We start from the raw sequence: 24,498 nt of genomic DNA, 5'->3' as shown, positions 1-24,498 counted from the left end.
TCCCAACTACTTGGGAGGCTGAGGTAGAAGGTTACCATGTGCCGCTTGCTTTCTGCCAGGCCAGCAGGAGGACCGTCTACCTTCTTCTACATCTGCCCTCTAGAGACCCCTTCTATTCTTTACACAGGTCCCAAATTAGAGGCCAGCCTGAGCAACTTAATGAGACCCTCTGTCTCAAATTCTAAAAAATTTAAAAAGCGGGGGGAATGTAGCTCAGTGATAGAGCACCCCTGCATCGTTCCATCCCCAGTTTAGAAGGACAAAAATCCTAAGGAATCCACTAAAAATTGATTGGAAAAACAAATTCAGCAAGGTTGCAAGATACAAGATAAACAGACAAAAATTTCAATTTATTTCCATATGCTCTCAATGAACAACAGAAAATAAAATTAAGAAAAATTCCATTTATAGTAATAATATCAAAAAGAACAAATACTTAAGAAACGTTTAAAAAGTTCAAGCCAAGTGTGGTGGCGCATGCCTGTAATCCCAGCAGTTTGGGAGTCTGAGACAGGAGGATTGTGAGTTCAAAGCCAGCCTCAGCAAAAGCGAGGTGCTAAGCAACTCAGTGAGACCCAGTATCTAAATAAGATACAAAATAGGGCTGGGGGTGTGGCTCTGTGGTTGAGTGCCCCTGAATTCAATCCCTGGTACCAAAATAAAGAAGAAGAAGAAGAAGAAGTTCAAAACTTTTTTATGTGTGCGTGTGGTGCTGGGGATGGACTCTGGGGCCCCATGCCTTCTAGGCAATGCTGTAACACTGGCTACCTCACTAGCTGAATTATGATTTTTACAATGTGAAAACAATACACATTCAGTAGAAACTGGATTTAGAATTGAGATCTTTTCCAGGGCTAGTTGCTTTGGTGTCTGTGGTTGGCAGAGTCGTGGCCCCCCAAAGATGTCCATGCTCTAATCCCCCTGGGATCTGTGTATAGATAGGTACCGTGCAGAACTCTGCAGATATGATAAAGATTAAGGATGAGGGAGTGGCCTAGATTATCCAGAGGGGTTCAGTGGAATCATGAGAGTCCACCTGGAGACTTGTTTCTGGCTGCAGTTAGAGATGTGACCCGGTTACAGTGGTGTAGGGCTGTAATCACAGTTGCTTGGGATCACAGAGAGGCCTGTGCTTGAGAAGGACTCAGCTGTCTGCTGCTGACTTTGAAGATAAGGAAAGCCACAGTCAAGGAGCTTTTAGAAGCTGGGACAGCCCTCAGCTGAGAGCCTTCAGGGAATCAGGGACCTCAACTCCAAAACCACAAGAACCTGAATTCTCCCAGCAACCCAGGGAGCAGGGAAATGGACCTCCCCTGGATCCTCCAGAAGGGGCACTACTTAGAGCACCTCAGTTTCAGCCCAGAGGCTCCACCATGGGGACAGGGCCTTCGAAGAACCTTTTAGTTCTCCCTCTTGACCCACGGACCCTGATTTTAAAGCATTTCTGTTTATAACAGGACAGGAATTGAATGTTTGTTTCAGCAGGAATTAATACCAAGCTTATGATATTTAATAAAGCTGGGCTGCACCCAGGATCTCATCCTGAGTGGTGTCAGCCTTCCCAGTTTCTTGGGGAAGAGTGTTGGATGGAAACCACTGGTGTGAGCTGATCCACCATCCCAGAGCTTCCTAGTTCTTCTCCACACCTCGAAATCCAGAAGCCAAATGCTGCACAACCTTGTCTGAGTTCTAACCCTCTCTTCCAGAACATTCTTCTTGGCTGGCTTGCCCTATTGTATTGGTTTTCTATGCGCGTCAGAAATGACCACAAATTCAGCAGCTCAAGACAATACCCATTAGATTATCAGAGTGCTGTGGGTTAGGAGTCTGGGAGGGCAGAGCAGCATCCTTGCCCAGGCCTCACAAGGCTGCACCAAGGTGGCAGCACGGTGGGGGGTTCATCTAAAGTCCAGGGTCCTCCCAAACTTACAGGCCGTGGGCAGAATCCATAGGGTGTGGGTGCATTTGAAGGACTGGGTCTGTCTACTTAAAGGCCACTGACTGGGGCCACTCTCAGCTCTTCCATAGGCCTCAAAAGGTCACCTTGCAGCTGCTTGCTTTCTGCCAGGCCAGCAGGAGGACCGTCTACCTTCTCCTACTTCTGCCCTCTAGAGACCCCTTCTGTTCTTTACACAGGTGGTGTTCATATCACACAGAGCCAACATTTACAGCGGCATTCACTATAATCAGAGCACTGAGCTTCAGCCCCAACAGGCGGGGTCTGGGGCCCTGTCAGAGTCAGGAGCTAGCTACTTGCTCCGGCTGAGGGAAAGCTGAAGGGCTCCCTTGCCTGACCTGCCCAGGGCGGGCTAAGGAGAGCTACGTAAGTGTGCCTTCTGTCCCATTTTGTCCCTTTGCAGGACAACCACATCATCCTGTATGTTCACCTGCCTGCTGTTTCTGTGTCCTGTGACATTCTGTGGACTGACAGGGAGAAGCTATCGAGCTGATCAAATTGCATCAAGTTTACTTTTCCTTTTTCCATCTTTTGCCTATATCTCCTGCAGGCAGGCAGCCAGATCCAGCCAGCCAGCCCCCAGGCAGTCCTCCTGAGCTAGGCTGCCAGTCTCAACCTCTCCTGGCTCCAGAACATATTCATCACCCCAAGAGGAGACCTCCTGTTTAGAGCCCACTTTGTTGGTTAGACTCGCCCAGGAGACCCTTCCTTATGAGGAACTCAAGTGACCAGTTGCTGAATCACAGGAGTGACATCCATCCAATCCATAGGTCCCTCCCCTCAGGGCCAGGATCTTAGAGGATCTGCACACCAGAGTTTGGAGGTCCTGGGAGATCTGTCCTACACCTGTCCACCTGAGGGGCACCCCTCCCTCTGCTCCACGGGAGCCCCACACCACAGCAGAGGAACCTGCATGTGCCTAGTATGCTTATTATGATATTTAATAAAGCTGGGCTACACCCAGGGTCTCATTCTGACCCTGCTCAAGTCCTGGCAAGTTCCAGGGAACACGGGCCGAGGGTCATGGCCCGCACTGCCAGCAGTAACATCGTCTACCTCCATCTCTCTCTAACTCCCGCCACTCCTGAGCACACCACAAAGGGGCTGGAGAGCTCCTGGGGGCCAGAGAGTCTACCTTGTCTTTTTGTTTTCCCCCTGCCTAGCCTGCTGCCCTCCTTCCTCCCCTACTGCCCCCAGTAGGACTGGACAGCAATGAAGCGCATGGCCCCTGCACCACCCCTGCCCCCTCCCCCCAATCCAAGTCCAGACAGTGAAGCTAGGGGCCAGACAGTCTCCGGATGCTTCTCTCCCAAAATTGGCATGTTTGGCAGGAGTTCCCCCACCACGGGGCCGCTGAGACCCTCTGTGGGAGATAGCTCTCCCTGCAGCGGTCAGAGCGTTTCTCTCCAGATCGGCTTCCCATCAGATATCCCGTCCTCCCTGGTGGGAGACGGAAGAGAGATGATAGGATCTGACCGTGGGAGGCTGTGGAGTAGGCCGCTCTCCCCCCTGCAAGGGGGCCCAGCCAGGAGCGGTGGGAGCTGAGAGACAGTGAGAACAAGATCTCTGATTGTTCTCGATGGCCCGGCTGGAGATCTCGTTTTCCCCTTAATCAGAAGGCTCGTGTATGAAATCCTCTGGCAACAGTTTCATATTAACTGTTTTGGTTGACTGACTGTTTTCGTAAGGTTCTTCCAACAGAAATCACACACAATATGGCTCAGATTAAGCAGTATGAAAGGAATTCTCTACCTCAAAGCCGGAAGCTTGGCTTGGAGCAGGAGAGGGATCCTCGTCTTATGTCCAGAAGCCTCAGCGGTGCCTGCTGTTGGGGATGACTTAGACAGGTCTCATCATTCCTGAAAGTGGGGACAAATGTCCCCAGGCAGTGGGCTCAGGGGCAGGGATGTCTTCTGAGGCCTGGCTTACCTGAAAGTCTCTTTGGCCTTGGTGGGCTCCTGCCCATCTAGTCTCCCTGGTGGCTGTCACACCATGTCCCTGAAAGCCAGGACTCTAGCTGGGTTCTCAGCCAGACCCTGCCCACAGCCCATCTGGAGATATAGTACTTTGTCCCCTTTGCCAGAGGGTAGGATCTAGAGGCAGGACCCCAACTGGCCTCCAGGAGCCCTCAAGGGCCCTGCCTAGCCTGTCCATCCTCAATGGCTCAGGGCCAGCAAGGACTGCATTCCCAGCTTGTCCCACATCTCCTCTGGACTCACTGTCCTATCTGGGGAGGAGTCCAGAGAGTCTCTGAAGTGGGTCACCACAGGACTTACTGCTGTTCCAGCCCAGCCCAAGGTACCAGCAGCCTCCGACCCAGAATGAACCAGGGTGAGACAAGTCCCCAGGATGGGGCTGCATTCCATGGCTCAGTGAGGATCTGCAGCTCCACAGGAAATAGCTCCTGGCCCGGCCTTGGACAAGGGCTGGTGTTCTGTGTTCTCTCTGGTTCTGTATTTCTCTCTCTGACATCCATTAGTCACAGGCCAAACTAACAGCCACCTGTTCCATCTGCCCTGCTACCCAGAGTCTCACATCTGACCTGCTCCTTATCCAACTCTCAAGAGCTCCTGACCCTGACCTGAACCACTCAAGGCCAACCAGGGATGCCAGCCCCGCCCAAAGCCCCCAGCATTATTCACACTATCGAGACCTGGGCTCTACCTTCCTGGCGGAGACTCCAAAAAAGACCAGTTTCCCCTGCTCCTTTGGCCCCTGTTGGTCCCTGGTGCCTCCCCTGAGGCCCTAGGTGTTGTGCCTTGCCCCTCCTCTCAGGGAATGTAATAAAATCCTTGTGGTCCTCTGGATCATCACTTAGTGAGCTCCATAAAGTAAGAATCCTGAGGGTACATTTTGAGACAGCTGGTTTGCAAACTGGCTCTCTGACTGGTTTCCTAATTGCAGGCCCAGGATCTTTACAGGACCTCACAGGAGTTGGGAGGAGGAACAATCTTTAGGCAGTTTCTAGAGAGAAATCTAAGTTAGGAAATAGAAATATCACTCCAAATCCTAGTGTGCCAGTGGTTCCCAAACATATAGACAGCTGTGTGCTTACACCAGCAGCCCATGTGGGCCCTGCACTAGGGCCACTCTGCCACCCAGCATCGACCCTATATCCTCACTTCCTGAACTAAAGCCTCAAGAGCCTCTTCCCAGAACTGAGCAACCCTTGCCTGTCCTTCCTCCACCTGAAGGCCAGTCTGCTGGAGGCATCTTGCTTAGAACCTCTGGTCCAGGTAGGCACTGCAGGGCCTCCTGAGCCAACTCCCCTGGGAGCTGTGATGGTATGCTACCTTCCGCTTTGGTAACAAGGATCCATTTATGCCCTTCCTGCCATTAGGGAGGGGAACAAGCAGGGGACACGTATTGGCCAATGCTGGATGGTGGTGGGGGGGCAGCAGCAGTCTGGAGGACACCCAGATCCTCCCCACCTCTGGGCCAGAGTGGTTTGACTTGCCCAAGGAAGCATTTTTGGATCCTGACCAGCTCTGTGCACCAGGGTGATGCTCAGGAGGGGACAGAGGTACATTAGTCCCACTCCCTGTGAGAGCCAGAGGAGGAAACGTGACCCCACTAGATTTCTTTCTCTCTCTCTTTTTAACATTTCTTTCTCTCTGACATAAGAGCCTTCTCTCTACTTTGAGCCAAGATGCAGTGACAAGAATTGGACCCTTCCTCCTAAAACAAGCAAAGAACAAGACAAAATATACAAAGCTGTGGATACAACCCCAGGCAGCAAAGGACAGTAGCCCCAGAGACACAGGGAGCCGTGAGGCATGTCCACTCTAGATGGCGCATGGACATGGTTTCTAAGCTGCAAGGAAGGGAGGGGAACCGAGGCCAAGCTGGAGGACTCCTGCCAATGAAGAGATGGAGTTGGGCAGCAGAACACCAAGGTGACTAGAGTTTGTGATGGAGAACCAGAGGAGAGCCACACAGAGCCCCATCCTCTGCAGAGGGTCCCCAGATCTTGCACCGAGGACAGATGGAGCAGATGTGGAGGAGACATTCTAGGGAAGGAGCAATCTGAAGGGTCAGAAGGAACCTGGGAGAGCACACAGGGCTGGCAGGACCCGCTGCCCCAGCGGCACAGCCAGACTCCGCCTGCACATGTCCCTGCAGCCTCTGAGGGATCTGTGCCCTGAATCCTTTCTTCTGTGGCATCTGTCCCATACAGCTGTGTGCCTCCCTAATGAATCTTTTGTGTCCTAACAGAACTAATAAAGCTCTCTCAGAATCTTCTCTCCCAACACATCCCTGTGCTGCTGAGTTTTCTGTGGAGGTGTTTTTTTGTTTTTTGTTTTTTGTTTTTAACGAAGTGAAATTCACACAACAAAATCAACCATTTTAAAGTGAACAATTCAATGGCATTTAGTGAATTCCAAATGTTGTGTGACCGAGGCCTCAATTCAGTTCCAGAATGTTCTCATCATTTAGAGAGGAAACCCTGCAGCCGCTAAGCAGCCACTCCCTGTCCCTCCAGCCCTGGCCACCACCAAGCTGCTCAGTCTTTATGGATTGTCTATTCTGCACATTTCATACAAATGATTATACAAGATATAACTTCCCTGGCCGGCTTATTTCACTTAGCAAGATGTTTTTGAGGTTGATCCACACAGAAGCAGGCATCAGAACATTATTCTGGGGTTGGGGTAGCTCAGGAGTACAGCACTTGCCCCACATGCATGAGGCCCTGGGTTTGATTCCCTACATGGAAAAAAAATCATTACTTTTTTTGTGGCTGAATAATAGCCCATTGCATGCACACATTTAGTTTACCTGATCATTTGCTGATGGGCACTCAGGCAGGTTCTACCTCTCAGCTACTTAAATACAGCTGCCAGGAACACAGGTATGTGAGTATCTGTCCAAATCCCTATCCTTAAGACTTTGGGTTGTATGTGCAGAACCTGTCTCATAGCCAAGAATTTTCTTTTTTCTTTGTTTTTCTTTCTTTCTTACTTTTTTTTTTCTAGTACTAGAGATTGAACACAGGGCCCTATATATAAGAGAAAAGCATCTACCACTGAGCCACAACCCCAGCCCTTAAAGTCAGGATTTCCTCACCTAGTCCTCCATCACCTAATGTGCCCATGTGTCCCCTGCTTGAGGCACCTTCTGCCCTGCCCTAGCACAGCTGGTGCCCTCAAGGTGGTCTCCTCTCTCAGGGAACCTCCCTCTGGAATGGCCCCCTTCCCCCTTGCTCCCTGCTTCCTGGTGCCTGTCACATTCTGTATTTAGTGCTCCACTCTCCTAGTTGCTTGGTGGCTCACTTGGTCTCCCTGGCCTCTTGGTGACTCCAGATGGTCAGCACTGCCCTGTCCATCACAGAGTCCTCAGTACCTGTGGGCTAAGAGAATAAATGAACTTGTCAGGCCCTATCAGCTGCTGTCGCTGCCCTGCCTTCCATTTCTCCAGACCCCTCAGCATGTCACTGACATCCAGAACCTTGATCCTGGCCCATGGGAGGCCCGAGAGACAAGGAAGTTCAGGAGTTAACCGGGAGCATGAGGCTGACATGCAGGAAAGAGAGAAAAAGAGCCAGTTCAAAGCCTGAAGGCCTGAGGGAGGCACAGAGGGAGTCGGGCCTCAGGAGCAAGGGGCTTCCTGCAGGGCTCCTGCCGATGGTTCTTGGCTGCCCAAAGCTGCCCCTAGGACAAGGTGGATAAAAGGAAATCACAGGGAACCTTCCTCATCCCTAAGCCCCTACCATCTGGCCTCAAGAGTCAGCCCTTGACAACTTGAGAGGAAACTTCTGGAATGGAACGAGACACCAGGTTCAGGACAGCATCACTTTCCCAGCCTCCACGGGAACAGAGGGCACGGGCAGCTTGGATTAAAACGAGGCACTGCCCAGACTAAAGTGTCCAGGCCTTCAAGCATCCCTTCCCTGGTGAAGTCACCGCAAATGGACCCCTAGGAAACCATAGTTCAGCAGCTCCTGGGGACAAGGAGCCTTTGGGAAGGGGACAAGGCTGGCAAATGGGAAGGGGAGCAGGAAGGCATGGGGGCAGGGGCTACGAGGGGATTCAACTTTTCTGAAGTCACTCAGTCCTTGTCTCACCCGTGGCGTGGTCCCCTCCTGCAGCCAGAGAACAGCCACTGCACGAGGCTGGAATGTGGACTTGGCCCATGTGGAAACCAGCCACAAGGACCAGGAGGATCAGGCCTTTCCCAAAGTACCCCTGATTCTGGGGCAAAGGAACCCACAGGTGCTGCCCAAAGCAGACTCTCCCAGTCCAAGCTGCACCCCAGGGGCCCAGCTTCCCTCTATCTCCCCAGACCTGCCCTTCACAGTCCCAAGGAGTCCAGTGGGGAACAAGCCCGAGGCTGCCTCACACTCACCCCTTAGTCCCATCGGCTCTAACCACAGTAGGCCAGCTCAGCCCTCATCAGAGGGGTCACCCAGAACCAGTGGCCTCAGGCAGCTCTTTCTGGAGGAACAGGGGTCGGCAGGCCCAGCCCCAGCCATGCTCTGATCCCAGGTTCTGCCTTGACCTGTCCCTGAGGTCAGGCACACCAAGGCAGGCAGTATGTCCCTTGGGATGGACAGCATGGTGAGGACCATTGCAGGGGTGCCAACAGGAAGGAGGAGGACGGGAAAGCTACGGGCACTTTCTGGGTCTCCTCTTCTAGAGGGGGCTTCCCGGTTACCAATGCAGCCTCCCAGTGGAGAGTACGATCCTGTTCCTCCCTGTTTCCAAGGCCAGAGCCTGCTCAGGTTCAGCGTCTGCTATGTTCAAGGCCCAGAGCGAGAACACCACCTTCACTCAGCCCCCCACCCACTCTTCCTAGGACCCACCCTGGACCACATGTGACCAGGAGGCTGGGGCTAAGAGAGGCCCCCTCCCCAGGCTTCTCCTAGCCCCTTCCTTAACCCCAAGGCTGTGAGGACCTCCATCCCTGCCCATTCCCATCCCAGGCCCCTCTCCTGGTCAGGACAGGAAGAAGGTAATTGAATCAGCACTTCTCACCCGTTCTGGAACGTTCCAACATGGAAACCATGGAGCAGCTGGGGAAACAATTTAAGGACTTTAATTAAAGGCCGATGACTCCCCCAAGGAGCCCTACCACCCCCACGCAGCCTGTAGGACCCACCACATCTGCACACAGTGTGTTCTGGAGCTCAGCTGGGCACCTTGCACTGGGCATAGGCCCACAGGCTGAGTTCCCAGCGGGGGGGACAAGAGGGACATCCCAACCCACCCTCTCTCTTCTCTGTTTCCAGAATCTGTCCCTTGAGCCCTGGGCCCAGGCCTCAAAGCCAGGTAAACTAGTGCTCCCCACAACTCTGTGCCCTAGATGGGGAAAGTGGGTCACCTGGATAAGCTCAGCAGAAGCACGGCCACCTCTACCTCCATTCACACTCTCTGTGGGGACAGGCATTTCAGGCAGAGGGAACAGCATGTGCCAGGTCTGTGAGGTTGGAAAGAGCATAGCAGGTGTGAGGAACTGGCCAGGGCTAGCAAGCAGGAAAGTAGGGCTGAGGGGAGCAGGCAGATGTGGGGAGAGGCCTCGAGGGCCCTCACAGCTGCAGGCAGGCATCTGGTCTTCATCCTAGAAGCAGTGGGGGTAGGGCTGGGATTGGAGCATTTTAAAATAATGGAATCTGCCTTCCTCTGAGGACATCCCTCTAGTTGCCATTCAGAGAGCTCCCTGTAGGAGAACAAAGGAGGGGGGAGATGGTGTGGGCCCAGGGCTTCCAGACATAGCAAGCTTAGCATGTTCAGGGAGAGGAGGGGACATAGACACCACGCTGAGCACTCACTGCCTAGCAGGGCCTTTCCTGCTAGGGTTCTGTCCCTTCCTTACCTGGCCCCTGTAACTGTCCAGCCCTTTCCCTCACCACATCAGTCTCGAGTCTGGGGAAAGCTATGGGTTCATCTCATTCACATCTGGGCCCACATCTGCCCACCACGCTGGAACTGCACTAGCCCAGCCAGTGCCAGGAGGGGAGCCTGTAACCACCCCCAACCCTGCCGGGGGTGGAGGGGCCTGGAGACAGTTCCAGCCCCTCAGCCCAGCTCCACTGAGCCCACAGAGTAATAGGAGCAGGGGTGTGGGAGGCCAACCTTACACGTGACTAAGTCACACTCCCCAGCTGGGTGCTGAGGCACTCAGTCGCGGAAATGTAGCAGAGCTTTCCCCACCCTTCTTGGGTGCGAGGGTCGGTGTCTCGTGCATGGGTGTGTCTTGCTACACCCCCTTGGGTGAAGCTATGCTCACCTGTTCCTTTGTAATATAACCCCTTGCCCTGTTTAGGATAGAATCTTCCATGGAAGTGCCTTGTGTGTGTCCCCTTCTCTTACTGTGCCCTTGGGTGTGGCCTACCCAGGTGTCAGTCAACCTGCTGACAGTGAACTTCATGAAGATAGACTCAGCCCCCTGAAACCTGACCCCTTGCCTCATTTAAATAGCTTCTCCTCAATAAAAGGGGTCAGTCCGTACTCTCGCTCTCTCTCTTTCTGCGGACCCTTAAGGTCAGAGGAGCCGTCATAGTGACCCCAAAGAAAAAGGTATTGTGTCTCTTGTGTGGTTATTTCTTGCAGCCCAGTTAGCCCAGTTTAACTGGAGTAATCCCTGAGCCTTTTAGTTGCGAGAACAGAAATCCAGCACAGGGGTCTCTAATAGCTGGAGAGAGACAGATGTCCCCATCTACCTCCCCGTCCCACTGAGCCTCTTGGAACATCAATATGAACTGACCCTGTGTCCACAACATGATGGGATCATGTGACAAAGACAGAGGTGACTGTGGTGACTGGTGGAGCCACTAGCTCACGGTGAGTTTTGCCAGTCCGTCAGAGAGGGACAGAGGCTGACAGACTGCCCCTCAAACCATCCCTCACTGCTTGCATCCCTGGGACCCAGGACACAGAAGCCCAAGTAACTGAGAAGTAGAAAGGCCACATCAGGGCCAAGGACAGGCCATGAGATCCAAGGAGCAGCCTTGAACACAGCCAGGAACACAGCCAGGCCCCGTGACAGGTCTGGGACAGCACAGGCATGCTGGGCCTGGGCCCAAGCAGCCTCAAGGTCATTATCAGGGCAGCTGGTAGGCACCTGGCAGCGAGTAAACGGCTGGGAGCAAGTGAGAGTCATTACCGAGGGGGCCTCATATTCCCTGGAGAGGGGTGGACAAGCATCCCAGCCTCCCTGGTTAGGAGTGGGCAGCTGGGCTGCAGATGGGCACTGATTCCTGTCCTGTCCTGGGGGAAGGGCACAGGATAAAAGCAGCCGATCTGGCTGGGGCAGTGAGGGCCTGGGGGAGTGGGTGGGGTCTTGTGGGCTTGGCTGGAAGCCATCTCCACTCACCACCTGGCAGTTCCAGGAGGCTGCCAAGAGGGAGCAGCCCCAGGCACTGGGTGCAGGATCAGCTGGGGTTGTGGGTGCAGCACACACAGTTGGCCAGACCCCACATCAATCCTGTCCACCACTGAGGGGAAGCCCTGCTCATGGAGACATGGAGACAACCCTGCTCATCCTCCCAAGATTGAGAAGAGAGGCCGACTAGAGCCTCCAGAGCCACCAGGGTTAAGCTGTGCATCACTAGGCAAGCCTTAACCCTCTCTGAGCCTCATGTACTCATCTGTGACATGTGACCAAGTGCGTGCCACCTTCAAGAACTCTTAGGGAGCAGGTTTGGGATGACACCTGAGCAGTCAGTGCCTGTAGTTAGCTGTGTGAGCACTTCCCATCTCAAGGCCAAGTGGAAGATACCCATCCAGACTTTATTCCTTAAATACTCTCAACCTAGCATGTGGAGGCATCTGACCAGATGGGCAAACATAAATACAGTTACTGAGTGTCCAGGACACATCTGCCTGGGTCTTGCTCAGTCCCAGCCAAAGTCCTGGCTGGTCATCTGGTAGAACTTGCGGTTGAAGGGCCGGTAGAAGTCCTGCAGGCGCTGGACCACAGCCTGAGGCACACGGGGGTGGGGCCTGCCCTTGGACTTGCCCAGGCAGCGGGGGCGGCTGCTACCCTGGGCCTTCTTGAGGCAGGGGAAGCCCTTAGTGGCATTGAAGTAGAAATGCTTGTCCGTGACAACCCGTTTGAGGCCCAGGAAGTCCTGCACGCGCCCGACCTCTCCTGCTGGATCGCTGACCAGGCGCTCACCACTGACAAAAAGAAAATGGGACAAAGGGAAGTAGCGCAGCCAGTTCTCCAAGTGCTGTGCATAGAGGCCAATGCGAATGGCGCTCCAGGCCGTGTCCACGGGGCCGAGGCCATGGCGGAAAGCCAAGGCACGGAAGCTGGGCAGGCCGGGGGTCTTGGAGAGTGTCTGGGCGTAGTCAGAGATGGCCCTGGTCACTGGGTTCCGCACCACCACGATCAGCTTCGTGTCTGGGGACATGCTGTGGATGCGGCGGGGGGCCTCCCGTGTCACAAAGTAGCTGGGGGTCTTCTCCATGGTGATCTGGCCATCTAAGGTGCGTGGCATCAGGCTCCTGGGGACAATGGGAAGAGGGGTGGCCTGAGTGGGTGCTGGGCATGGGTGAGTGCTTCGGCTGTGAAGCCTTGTCCCCAGGTTAGACCTGAAGCTCACCCTCCCTCCCACTCAGACCCAGTTCCTGAAGAGCTGGACGGGAGGTGCACTGAGGGGGCCCAGGGAAAATAGGATGATGGTCACTGGGGAGAGTGTGGCCAAAGAACTCCTCATCAGCCATTGGCCATCCTGGGCAAGCTCTAGGACCCCTCAGCCCAAGTGTCTGCTCCTCCGAGGCCTGGCAACCCCGCCCATCAGAGCTGCTGGCCCCCACCTTGACATTGCTCTCACCCCAGACCAAGTGCCCCTGAGCTGGCGAGCCTGGCCTTGTCGCCTGCAGGCCTCTGTGCTCCAATCACTTGAGGTCACCCTTTCATTTGATGGCTGACAGCGTCCCTGAATTAGGTCATCAATTATTGTTATTGACAAGAGTCGCTGGCAGGGGGCCTCTCCCCCATGCCCTGTAGTTTAATTATACCCTCCCCCGGCCTTCATTCACCCACCTGGGCCCAACTCAGAATGCCAAAGAGCCACCAGCAGAAACCGAACATTTGAGAAATTAGTGACATGGCAGTGACCCCCAACCCCGGGGCTTTCCAGACCTTGCAGGTGTCCCAGAGTGCCAGGCCAAGGACTCAGCACTTCTGAGACTCCAAGATTCAGAGGGAGTCAGCTGACCATGGCCCCCAGACTTTCCCAAACCTGGGGAGCCCATCCTAAGCCCCCAGGCTGGGCAGGCCCAGGCACCCCAAGTGGTGTCCTGAGGCAGTGCCTGCAAGCCAGGTAGTGCAGGTGAGGTTGGGCAGGGCAGGGCAGGTCAGCTCAGCAAACAGCTCCAAGGGCGGGCTGGGAACTAGGTCAACAAAGAGCCTGTGCCAGGGAGGAGACACCTCTGCCCAGCTCTGCCCAGCCCTGCTCCCACCAAGAGTCCCAAGGACTGGTCCAGCCAGGAGGGGGACACACAGGGCCAAGTCCAGTCTCAGCCAGCCTAACTGATCCACAGACCTGTGTCCTCTCTCCCTGTTCAGACCCCTAGGGACACTGTCAGGCCGACACAGGTGCACAGAGCCCCACAATGCAGTTGCCTGTGGTGGGACAGGAGGTACGAACATATGCCAAACAGGCAAGAGGGAGACCCAGGATGCCAGGCTCCCCAGCACCAACCATAGCCAAAACACAGTTGGGTGGGCAGTATGGTGGGGGAGCCACCCCATCCCTCAAAACAAGGTCCAGGGTTCAGCTAGCCAATAGAAGTCACCAGGGCTTGTGAGCAAAAACCATTCTCACTCTACCCCAGTTCCATTTGATAGGCAGCAACTGAGGCTCAGAGAGGAAGCAGGACATGCTGAAGATGGATGCTGACCCTCAGCCCTCCTTGAGGCCCACCTGGGAAGTGGGGTCTGCATGTCCTCTCCTCCCAGAGCCCCTGACTCCCACCACCTTCCCTGTATGTCTGGGGATCCTTTTGGAGACAGCACCAACTTCCCCAGGGAGAGCTCCAAGAGACCCTGGCTGCAGTCTGCCCCCTCGCCCCAGGGGGAGTCATAAGAAGGGGAGTGTCCCCTCACTCAGCTCACTGCCGGGAAGGGAGGACACATGGCCTCACCAGAAGTCACCGTCTGGAGCCCCATCCCTAGCTCATCCCCTCCCATCTTTGATGTGCCCTGACCACACCCCATTCCCCACATCAAGTGACTTCAGGGGCCCAGCCCTTTTCCTTCCCAGACTAGACACCTGGTTCTGAACATCTCTGACCCTTCTCCTGCGGAGGCCTGGAAGACTGCTCTCCCTCCATGCTTTCTCTTCCAGGCAGTTGGAGAAGCAGAACTTCCAAGGGGGCAGTAACTCCCAGACCCCCTGTCAAGGAAGGGAGCAGGAGGACTGGGGACAAGTACTTCCTAGACTCATCCCACCACAAGTCAGCTCTGAGATGGGAGATCTTTGGGATCAATGATTTCTGAGGCCTCCCTGGGCCTCATGTTGGGGTGGGGGATGAGCACTTTGCGGGGTGGGGGAGGATGTGCAGAGCAGAATTCTGACTGTCCATGGCAAACTTCTGACAGGCGGTTCAGAGGACCCTCCCTCCCCGCCGAGCCCACCTCATCTGGTCTGCATTTCCCTGTGGCTTCCACCCAGCCCTGGGCCACTCTCCCTCCTCCCTTCTCAGCACCCCCACCTTTGTGTCCCATACCTCGCCTGGGAGATCTAGCAGAGTCTGGGACCCAGTGGAAACCAGTTATTGTTCTTAACCTGATGCCAGAAAGTACTGGGGGGTTTGTCCTCAGCCACAGGATGGGGAGGACTGGCCCCATAGAAGCCCCTTCCTCCCTACAAACACATACCCCCTCTGCATTCACTGCTTTTGCATTCCGAGAACTAACGAGGTTCTCCCTGGAATCCCTCTGGCTCCTACCTGCCCCCAGATGGAGTTCCTGGGGTATCTGTGTGATTCCAGCACCTGCCAAACAGTGGGTGCTCAATGATGAGTGAACAGGAAGCAGATCCTGTTTGAGTTTGGGACTCTCTGGGGCCATGGTGCTCAAGTATTCAAAAGATGAGCAAATGGAGATCCAGGAAGGGAAAACAGTGTGACCATGGGCAACCCAGGACCCATTTACCAAGGCCAGGGAATGGCCAGGGTCACTGTTGGGGGTAAGTGTGGATCAGTTCTCAGTGGAGCAGTGTTCCAGAAATTCAGCTGAGGGAACTGCTTCTCCTACCTCCCCCAACCTGCACCTGGAACAGGGCCCTGGGGGAACTGGGGGGCTCCACCCAGGCCTGTGTCTGGGAACACTGGGGCAAGAGTGGGCATTTTCAGAGCTTGGGGGCCTCTTCATGATGGTCCAAAGAACAGACCAGCACAGAGGCTGTGGCACTCATGAGCAGAACGGCGCCATATTTGCACACCTCAGCATACGGCCATGCCTGAGACACTGGGACACACCGTCCAGAAGCTCACACGTGGCTTGCTCTGAATCAGAGGGGTCAGTGCTGGCCAACCCCAAGGGACAGTCCTGGATTAATGGGACTGTGGCCACAGGACCTGACCCCTCCACAACCCTCAATGGAGGTGGGTTTTTAAAACGAGGAAGTAAAAAGTCTCTTCTCAGCAGGGTCACACTGTCCTGAATGCCCCCCACTTCTCTCCTGGACATGTCAGTCTCCCTAAGATTCCCCCTAGGGCTGAGGGTATGACCCCCACCCTGGGGCTGGTCCCTGCTGCCTCTCAGACCCCTCGCCCTCCCCAGAACTTTCCCTCCAAGCAGAGCTAGTGCCAGGGCACACCTGGGTGGGCCTTGGGATCCTGGCACCTTGAGAACCTCTCAGCACCTACCCATCTCACCCTCCTGGCTTCTCCTCAGTTCCTCTTCACCTCACAGATCCCCTCAACTCCTGTCAAAGCTCATGGGGCCAGTGGCGGACATGAAGTCTGTGTGTCATTAAAAGATGCTCCCTTGACCTCTGGCCCCTCTCTCCTTTCTGCTCTTCCTCCCCTCCCTGCACCAGGAATGGGCCAGTGGTCTTTCCCTGGAGCCTGACCTGGGAGGATGCCCAGAGATGGAATACCTTCCCTCACCATGCCCAACTTCCCTAGCACCAGGCCAGCACTACCCTTCAGAGGTCAGGAGCCAGCTCCCCTGTTCTCCACCACCACCACCACCCCGCCCCACCTACCAGTCATCTCAGTGCAAAAGGCAAACAGAAAATGCATGCTGGAGGGGAGGATCTAGGAACAGAGAAACTGGTGTGCATATGTGGGTCCAGACTGGGTGCTGCCATCCCCCACTAATTCTCCAGGTGACCTAGACTGGGCCTGCGCTTGGGGAAGAGGCGAGAGCCCTCTGTGAATCTTCATTATCCCACAGGAAAGGACAGGGAGACTTCTGGACACAGACACAGCTGCAGGAGGCAGAGGGCAGGGCCTAGCTCTAGCCTCCAGTGCCAAGCTCAGCAGCCTGCTTCAGCTGAGGCAGGGAGCACCCCACATTCCACTGCCGCACCCCAATTGGGGTGCAGGGCAGCTACAGAGCCCTGTGCAGGAGACTGGGTCCCAATCCCCCACCTGGACAGGTACTGGAGGGCAGCACTCTCCTTCCTACACCCAGACCTAACTTTCTCCAGACCAAAGACCAAAAAAGCCCCCTAGGGTGAGAGCACTTTTTAGGAGGCCAGAGGGAACTTGAAGGCCCTTTCTAAGGTAACTGGCCAGGAGATGATTGGCCATGCATACCCAGAGTAATGATTGGGGCACAGGGTGCCACTGGACTCTAAGATCCCACTGCCTGGAAATTGCTTCCTGAGTGGGATCATACACCCACCCACCCATCCCCACCACAATCATTGGAGCCCCTCCACAGACTCCAACAGGGCTTTCCCAGAGTTTTCTAAGTTCCTGGGACCCGTGACCAGGTACCACCTTTTCTCTGGGAGCTACATCCATGGGGTCAAGCTGGAGCCCCCAACAGGCTGGTCTCAGTCCCAATGTCCCAGGACTCCTCCTGTTGCGTTCCCTGTACGGCACCAGCTGGGGCGCCCATAGAAGCTGACAAGCAGATGGGTAGGAAGCTCACCGATACCAAGCGAGTCCGCGATCATAGCACCTGTCGAAGAAGTGGGGCTCCGAGCCCAGAGCTCGGACGTCGGGGTGCAGCCGCAGAAACTCGAGCAGTGCGCGCGTGCCACCCTTCTTCACGCCCACGATGAGCGCCTGCGGAAAGCGCCGGAGACCCGAACCGCTGGCCACTGGCAGACCTGGCGCTCCAGGGCGACGGGCAGGACTGGTCAACTCTATGCGCGCCGGGGCCAGGGCCGGGGCACGGGCGGCTGGCGGGCAGTGGCCGAGGAGGGCGCAGAGGCAGTAGGCGCCGAGCACCAGAGCCACCAGCGCCAGCAGCGCGCGGGGCGCCCTCAGTGGGGGCCCCTGCCCGGACCCGGTGCCCTTGCCGTCCCCGGACCCGCCGCCCAGGCCGCCGCTACCTGCCATAAGGCCACGCCACACCCAGGCCCGGGAGCCGGGGCCGCAGGCAGGCGCACATCCCGGCCCGCGCAGCGCTCAGCCCGCGAGCGCCCGGCTTCTGCTCCGAGTCCAGACGCGGGACAGCCGGGGCGCGGGCACAGGGCGGGACCTGGGGCGGGGCCGGGACGCCCCTCCCCTTACCCCCGGCCCGGGCTGTGCCTGGGACACACAGACACCGGTGGACTCCCGGTGCGATCGGTGGCCACCGGGGCGACCCCGACGCGCCTGCTTGGAGATCCTGGCTCTAGCAAGCTTGGCTCGTGTCTTCACTCCTGCACTGGGGGTGGGGAGGATGCGGTGCAGGGGAGGGACGCAAGGTAGTGACAGGGCTTCTCAGCTGCTCAGGACTCATTCTTAGAAGGCCCATCCTGGCCCCTCCCGGGCAGGGGCAGCAAGTATATGAGTTAACCTCTGGGCTCCGGGAGCTGGAGCCTCATCACTGGGCCATGTGGACCAAAGAAGTGCGTGGATAGCCTGGGAGCCCACCTGCAGAAGGAAAACAAGCCAGCCAGGCAGTCTAGTGCGCGGAGGGGTTTCCAAGAGGTCAAGTAGCCTGCGATGCGCCTCGAACTTGCAACTGGCAGTGGGCCTAGCCATCCAGCAGGGCTGGAACCCTGCCTTCCTGAGAGGGCTAGACAAGTCGAGTTGGGGAGACAGGCTCAGAGAAGTCATGTGCTCTTTCCAGCAGCCTAGTGAGCTGACTCAGTCTCTTCTACCCAGTCACAAGGTCTGTCTGCCCAGCCTCATCCACCTGGTGGTCCCCAGATGTCAGTAACACATCTGGAGAGCTGGCAGATTGGGTCCCTCTGGAGGCATGAAGAATTTGAGAAGACCTGCAACAGGGGTAAAGGGGAAGCCCAATCCTGTCCAAGGAGCTCCCTCTGAGGGTGGAGTGATCCAGGGAGCTCTCAGAGCTATGAGAACTGCTGGCCCAGACGCTGCAGAGCTTCACAACCACCACCTTCACCAAGCTCAGGCTCAGCATGCAAGGAAGGTGGGGGACAGGATCAAGGCTCAGAGAGGGTGAGCAACTCACCCAGGGTAGCAATGGAATTGGGCCTAGGTCCTCCTCCTGCCTCTGCTCCAACCTTCCTGGCCATAGGGTGGGCGCTAGCCCCCATCTCCACCCCACCACCCAGATGCCCAGGCTCTCTCCAGTCCTTTTGGAAAGGCCCTTGTCCTGGGTTCTGCTCATTGATGAGCATCTGAATAGGTCCTAGTAGCCCAGGTAGCCTCTGAGAGGTAGAGGCCTCCATGACCCACACACATGTCCAGGGCAGCCCTGGTAAAGGGGACCACACTGGAACAATGGGCTGAAGACCACTGATTGGGCCCCCGACTCAGGTTCCAGATGCCAGGGCTGCACTTGCTTGTTAGGGCAAGCCTCGGCCAGCAGCTCCATGGGCGGGTTGTTGGCACAGCCCTGTCTGGGGAGCATGTTAACACATGCATGATCCTAGGAAGTTCTTCTTCTGGTCTAGCTTAAAACGGGATGTGTTCCAGACTGACTGGTTCTCCTCAGAGCCCTCTTGAGAGGGCCGCACCACACCCTGCAGCACCCACCTAATCTGAGCAGTTACCACGCAGGACTTGATTCCCACATTTATTCTCTGGTGACCCCGTATCTCCCTTCCCAGCACTGGGTAGCCTTCCCCACTCCTGCCTTTGATTCTGTCCCTCCCCCTGCCAGGATAGCTTTTCCTCAATCCCCTCACCTGCTGAGGACGGAGACGTCCAGGAGGCATTTGGTCAGAAGCCAGGAGGTGGAGGTCCAGGCACCAGGAGGTTGGAAACGGACCTCTCTTTCCCCACTCCTGCTTGGCTTTCTGGTGAGGAGTGGGTACAAATCTGGGGATGCCCAGGATGGCATCCCTGGCACGTTTGTTCAAGCTATCCCCAGCACCAACCCAGAGCCCACATCCCATGGACTCAATAGTGCAGTCCATAGGCAGGTAGATGGGGAGAGGTCAGGGAAGGGTTTCTGGAGATGGTGACCAGGTGAAGAGGAGAGAGCAGGCAAAGGAAGGAGAGGGAGCCTCAAGCCTCCCTTAGAGGCCTAGAGTCCACCTGACATTGGCCTCGGCCCGCCTTGCTCTAGCCGCGTGGCCCCAGGAGCCTGAGCCTCCAGGTCCTTCTTTGTAGAATGGAGCCTTTACTGAGTGCAGAGTGTTTTTAGTAACAGCTTTATCGAGGTGTGATCCACATGCCAGAGGATTCAGCCTCCTAAAGCATGGAAGTCAAGGGCTTCCAGTACATTCAGTGCTGTGCAATCACCACCACAGTCCATTCAGAACATTTTCATTACCTCCCAAAGAAATCCCATACCCTCTGGCAGTCACTCCCTATTTTCCCCTCCTCAAAACCCCCTGGCAACCACCCAGGTGCTTTCTGCCTCTATGATTTGCCCATTCTTTGCCAAATCTGTTCTTCCATGCCTGTCTTCTGTCACTGGGCATAAATGTTTTGCAGGCTTATCCATGTTGTAGCAGGGTCAGGGCTTTGTTCCTTTTTTGTGGCTAAATATTATTCCTTGGTATAGACGGATGAAATTTTGTTAATCTGCTCAGAAGTCAAAGGACATTTGGGTTGTTTCTGCTTTGGGGTTATAATGAACAATGCTAGTATAAATAGTCATGGACTAGGCTGTGTGTGACATGGTCCCATTCCTCATGGGTATATATGCCTAGGAGTAGAATTCCTGGGTCTTATGGGAACCCTATGCTGAACCCTTTAGGAAGAGTTCCTTTGAAGGTGAAATTGGTAATTTCAGGAACTTCCTCCCAGGGTTCCTCAGACAGGGCTCCCTCTCTCCCTTCCCCCAGGACTTCTCAGCAGGTTCTCCATTCTGTTCCTTCCCTGCATTGCTCTCAAGGCCCAGCTCCTGCTCCCTGCTGGCTCACTTCTGTGTGACCTAGGGATGGTGGGTCCCCCTCTCTAAGGCACAAGGCCCTGGGAGGATCGCTTACCTCCTGCTCTCTGGCTGTATCTCCTCTACCCAGAAATGCTCATCAACAAGTTCCTTCTGCCCAGCTGATCTCCCTGGGGGGAGATCTTTAAGGGTCCCTCATGGCCCAAACTCATGGACCCCCTGTCAAGGTAGAATGGCCAGGCAAATGGTGGATCTGTCCGCCCTCCATACCCTGGCCCTCTGACACTGGAGGGACAGCATGCAGGTAGTCAGGCCTGGTGTGGTGGCTGGGAGGAGAGGACTTGGAAGGCGAGGGGACAAGCTGCTCAGGCTGTAGCCAGCAAACACCTTCCCTGGGGGAGATGACATGGGTCAGAGCCAAATGGAAAGTCGGGGGAAGTGGAGGAAGGGGCCCTGGGGAGCAAAGTCATGCTGGAGGGAGGCCCCACCGGCCTTGCAGACCGTGGGCACCAGCTGCCCAGCTGTACCTGTGCCACCTTCAGACCACTTATTTCTTATGGGTGATTTTGCTCCTCTTGTGTCTCCAGCTACCCATGAGCTCGACAAGGGCAGCAATTGGTTCGGTGGTGACTCCTTTGGAGGCTCCACACCTGACCCTGGCAGGATCATGAGCACTTGTTGAGAGACCCATTGAATGTTTGAGGCTATCTGTTGGTCTGAATCTGGTTGTGTCCCTTTCCCACACCTTTCTCTTTCCCAGTCTATCCCTCCCCAGGGTGGACACCCCAGCCTGGGGCCCCACATCAGCAGGCCAGACATGTAAGCATCTGCCCCACTCCCGCATGGGATTAATGTCACTGTGCCTCCCTCTGTGGGGGGCCGTGGGGGGGCACACAGTCAGGAGCGCCAGGAACTCCCTCCCCTAGAACCACACCCTTCACCCCCCAGACCCACTCCTGCTGCCTGCGCAACCAGAGCCTGTGAGGGGAAAGGAGGGAAGGGGCTGTGGCCAGAGGGTGGGCCCAGCTGTCCTTGATTTGTGTGGGGTTTTTCCACTTTGGATGGTGGATTGCCCGAGCACATAGAGGATGTGGTTCCCTTCTGGGAAGAGGCCCCTAAGACAGGATGATCCCCCATCCCACCCATCCCAAAGCCCCGTGTTCTCGATTCACTGTTCTGGGTTCACCCTAGTGGCCTAAGCCAGGTAAGGCAGACAGGAACCGACAGGGACAGGGCACTGTTAACAGCAAGGGCTTTAGGAGCCTTCTTTGCCCCTTTCAACAGGTGATCTCACCACCCCTGAGAGCCCAGCTCCTAGCGATAAGGATGCGGAGGGCTGAGGACATGTGACAGTGACCACAGCACTAGAAAGAACACCCAGAGCTGCTCCCACCCTAGGGGACCTAAGTACTTCACATCTGTCTCTCTTAGGCACCAGACCAGAAGGGAAGGGCTTCCCTGGCCTTACTTGCCAGAACCTGGCGTCTTGATCCTGCTGACTCAAGGACACTGTGACAGAGAAGGGTCATGCCAGTGTCATGATTCCCAGTGTCAGATGGAGATATGGAAAAAAGTCCTTTGGGCAGGAGTAGAGAGAAGTGAGGGGTCCCCATCTCAGTAGTCACGGCCAGGGGTCATGCCTACAGGAAGTCCACCCATAGCTGTAGGGTTTGACAGAAAGAACCAGACCCCACTCCTTCAGAGGGTTGGCTCCAGCCAGCTTCCAGCCATCCTCCCTGATTTCCCTGGGTCTTCCTGGAGGAAGCATCACAGATCGAGGGCCATTTGCTACTGGTCCCTGCATCTCTAGGGCAGGGAACAGGTGCCCACAATTCATAGCTGTATACCCACCAGCCTGGCCCAGCTCAATTTATAACAATGTAGCCATCTAAAAAAAAAAAAAAACAACTTTTTTTTTAGTTGTATAAGAACACAATGCCTTTACTTTATTTATTATATGCGGTGCTAAGGATGGAACCTAGTGCCTCACACATGCTAGGCAAGTGCTCTACCGCTGAGCTACAGCCCCAGCCCATAGCCATCCTTCTTACAGGCTGGCAGTCCCACCTTAAGGAGAGGAGGCTGGCAACAGCCTTTGTTCCCAAGGGGGATGAGAGGAGGGTCCCATAGAGACAGGGCTCTCCCTGTCCCCCAATCCCCACCTCCTCCAGGTTCATAGCCCCAAGCCAGACTTCTGGACATGTATGCCCTTCAGCACTATGGAGGGGGATGGGCTGGGGCTGTAGCTCAGCGGTAGAGCACTTAACAAGTGGTCCCATATCAGGCCACTGGGGCTCTATAGCCAGGTCTGTCCTGCTGTGCTCTGGGGATGATCCCCTATACTGAAAGGTGACTGTGAACATGTCAGGAGCAAGAGGCCTGGAGGCAGGCTCAGGAGCCCATGCTCTGAAGAGGACCCAGGAGCAGGTATGCCTGTGTGTGTCTGTGCAAGTGCAGGTGGACATAGGTGGGCGCAGGTGGGCACAAGTGGAGAGCCCTGCAGCCAGGCCCCAGTCACCTTCCCCCAGGGTTGAAAGCCCCAGCACTGACTTGCACCACATGCCAATGTCAGGGCCAGTGAGCCCATTCTGAAGGTCAAGTGGGGACCCATCTGCTGGACTTTGCAGAGTGACCTATGCAGTCCAGGCCCAGGTGCCCCTTCCTGAGTCAGCCTGAACGGCACATCTGGGATATAGGGGATGGGCAGGCAGTGGGAACGGCAGGCGTGGTGAGGGCTCTAGGGTGCTGGCTGGAAGCCCCCCTTTCCTGGCCCTGGGTACTAGGGCTCTGGTTAATGTAGCTTGGGGGCCCCAAGAGTGACCAGTGAAGAGCCTAAAGGGGAGGGTACTGAGGGTTACCTGCACATAATCCCTCACAACCCCCAGTGTCTGTGTCCTTGTAAAACTAGGGAGATGTCCATGGTTCGAACCCTGGCTTTGATCTTATGATGTTTCATCTCCAACCAGGATATTTGCGAGTCTTGGTTTCAAAGGGCTTGGCGGCACTTTGCAGAAGAGGGGCAGATGACACTGGGAGGAGAGAGGAACAGAGCCAGTGGGTGCCAGGGCCCTGTGGCCTCAGCCTGTTGGCCCTGGGCTCCCCCACCTCAGGGTCCAGAGGCTTTCTAATCTCTTAGTCCAGGGGTTCTTTGTGGGACCCTGGAACTTGGGCCCATGGAGCCCCTGTGTGCCTGGGGAAGAGTTAGAGAGGGTAGGACCACTGAGTTAGAGAGAAGACAGTGTAGCACATGTGTGTACTACCATTCTCTCAGAAGGGGGTGACGGTCAAGTTTGAAGGGGCCAGGAAGTAGTGGGGGTTGGCCTGGGTTCTGGGTTCTTCCTAAGCACAGAGCTGAACATGATTGGCCCAATGCCTGTCTGGCTGACTGTTAGCATGAAGGTACTTCCCCAGGAGATTGAGGATGGAGTGGGGCACTCCCTAAGGGTCCTGTCCTTGGCCAGTCTGGGCTTGACCTTCAGAATGGGCTCACTAGCCCTGACATTGGCATGTGGTGCAAGTCAGTGTTGGGGCTTTCCACTCTGGGGGAAGGTGACTGGGGCCTGGCTGCAAGGCTTTCCAATTGTGCCCACCTGCACCTACCTGTGCCCACCTGCACTTGCACAGACACACACACAGGCACACCTGCTCCTGGGTCCTCTTCAGAGCATGGGCTCCTAAGCCTGCCTCCAGGCTTCTTGCTCCTTGTGGACATGTTCACAGTAGCCTTTCAGTACATGGGGATCATCCCAAGGGCACAGTGGGACATACCTGGCTATAGAGCCCCGGTGGCCTGATGTGGGACCACCTGGATGATGCCCAGCCTCAGACGCACAGGTCTCGGCCTGCGTCCCTGGCACTGCCATATTGGGCGGGCGTGGACGAGGGGCCGAGACACTTGCGCAGCGACCACTGGGTGCCTCTGGGCACTCAGCCGCTGGGTCCCTGGCTGGGGCTGGACGCTGCAATCCCCGCAAGTGATCGGAGCCAGTCGCGGCGCCCCCAGCGGCGCTGGAGAGAACTGCAGCCCGATCAAGCTCCAGCGCCTGTGCGCCCAGGCCCAGTTCACGGGCCGTACGGAACGAGCGCGCCCCCTGCCGGTAGGCTGTAGACCTGTGCTGGATGGTAGTGGGGGATATGATGGCCCTATCTGGTTTGGCGGTGACCTTCGC

The 24,498-nt window shown here is 55.9% G+C and overlaps 1 protein-coding gene across 1 annotated transcript; it reads right to left on the bottom strand.

The window, feature by feature from the left end:
- Nucleotides 1-11,653: 11,653 nt before the first annotated feature.
- On the bottom strand, nucleotides 11,654-17,572 carry HS3ST6 (heparan sulfate-glucosamine 3-sulfotransferase 6). Its single transcript, XM_081297228.1, has 2 exons — nucleotides 17,015-17,572; nucleotides 11,654-12,405 (listed from the first exon to the last, which is right to left on the bottom strand). Exons 1-2 carry the CDS (start codon nucleotides 17,425-17,427, stop codon nucleotides 11,790-11,792), a joined length of 1,029 nt encoding a protein of 342 aa, XP_081153354.1. The 5' UTR covers nucleotides 17,428-17,572; the 3' UTR covers nucleotides 11,654-11,789.
- Nucleotides 17,573-24,498: the final 6,926 nt, after the last annotated feature.

The sequence above is a fragment of the Spermophilus citellus genome (assembly GCF_964194105.1).
Source record: "Spermophilus citellus genome assembly, chromosome: 6".
Lineage (NCBI taxonomy): Eukaryota > Metazoa > Chordata > Mammalia > Rodentia > Sciuridae > Spermophilus > Spermophilus citellus.
This window is presented reverse-complemented; position numbering and strand designations above follow the sequence as displayed.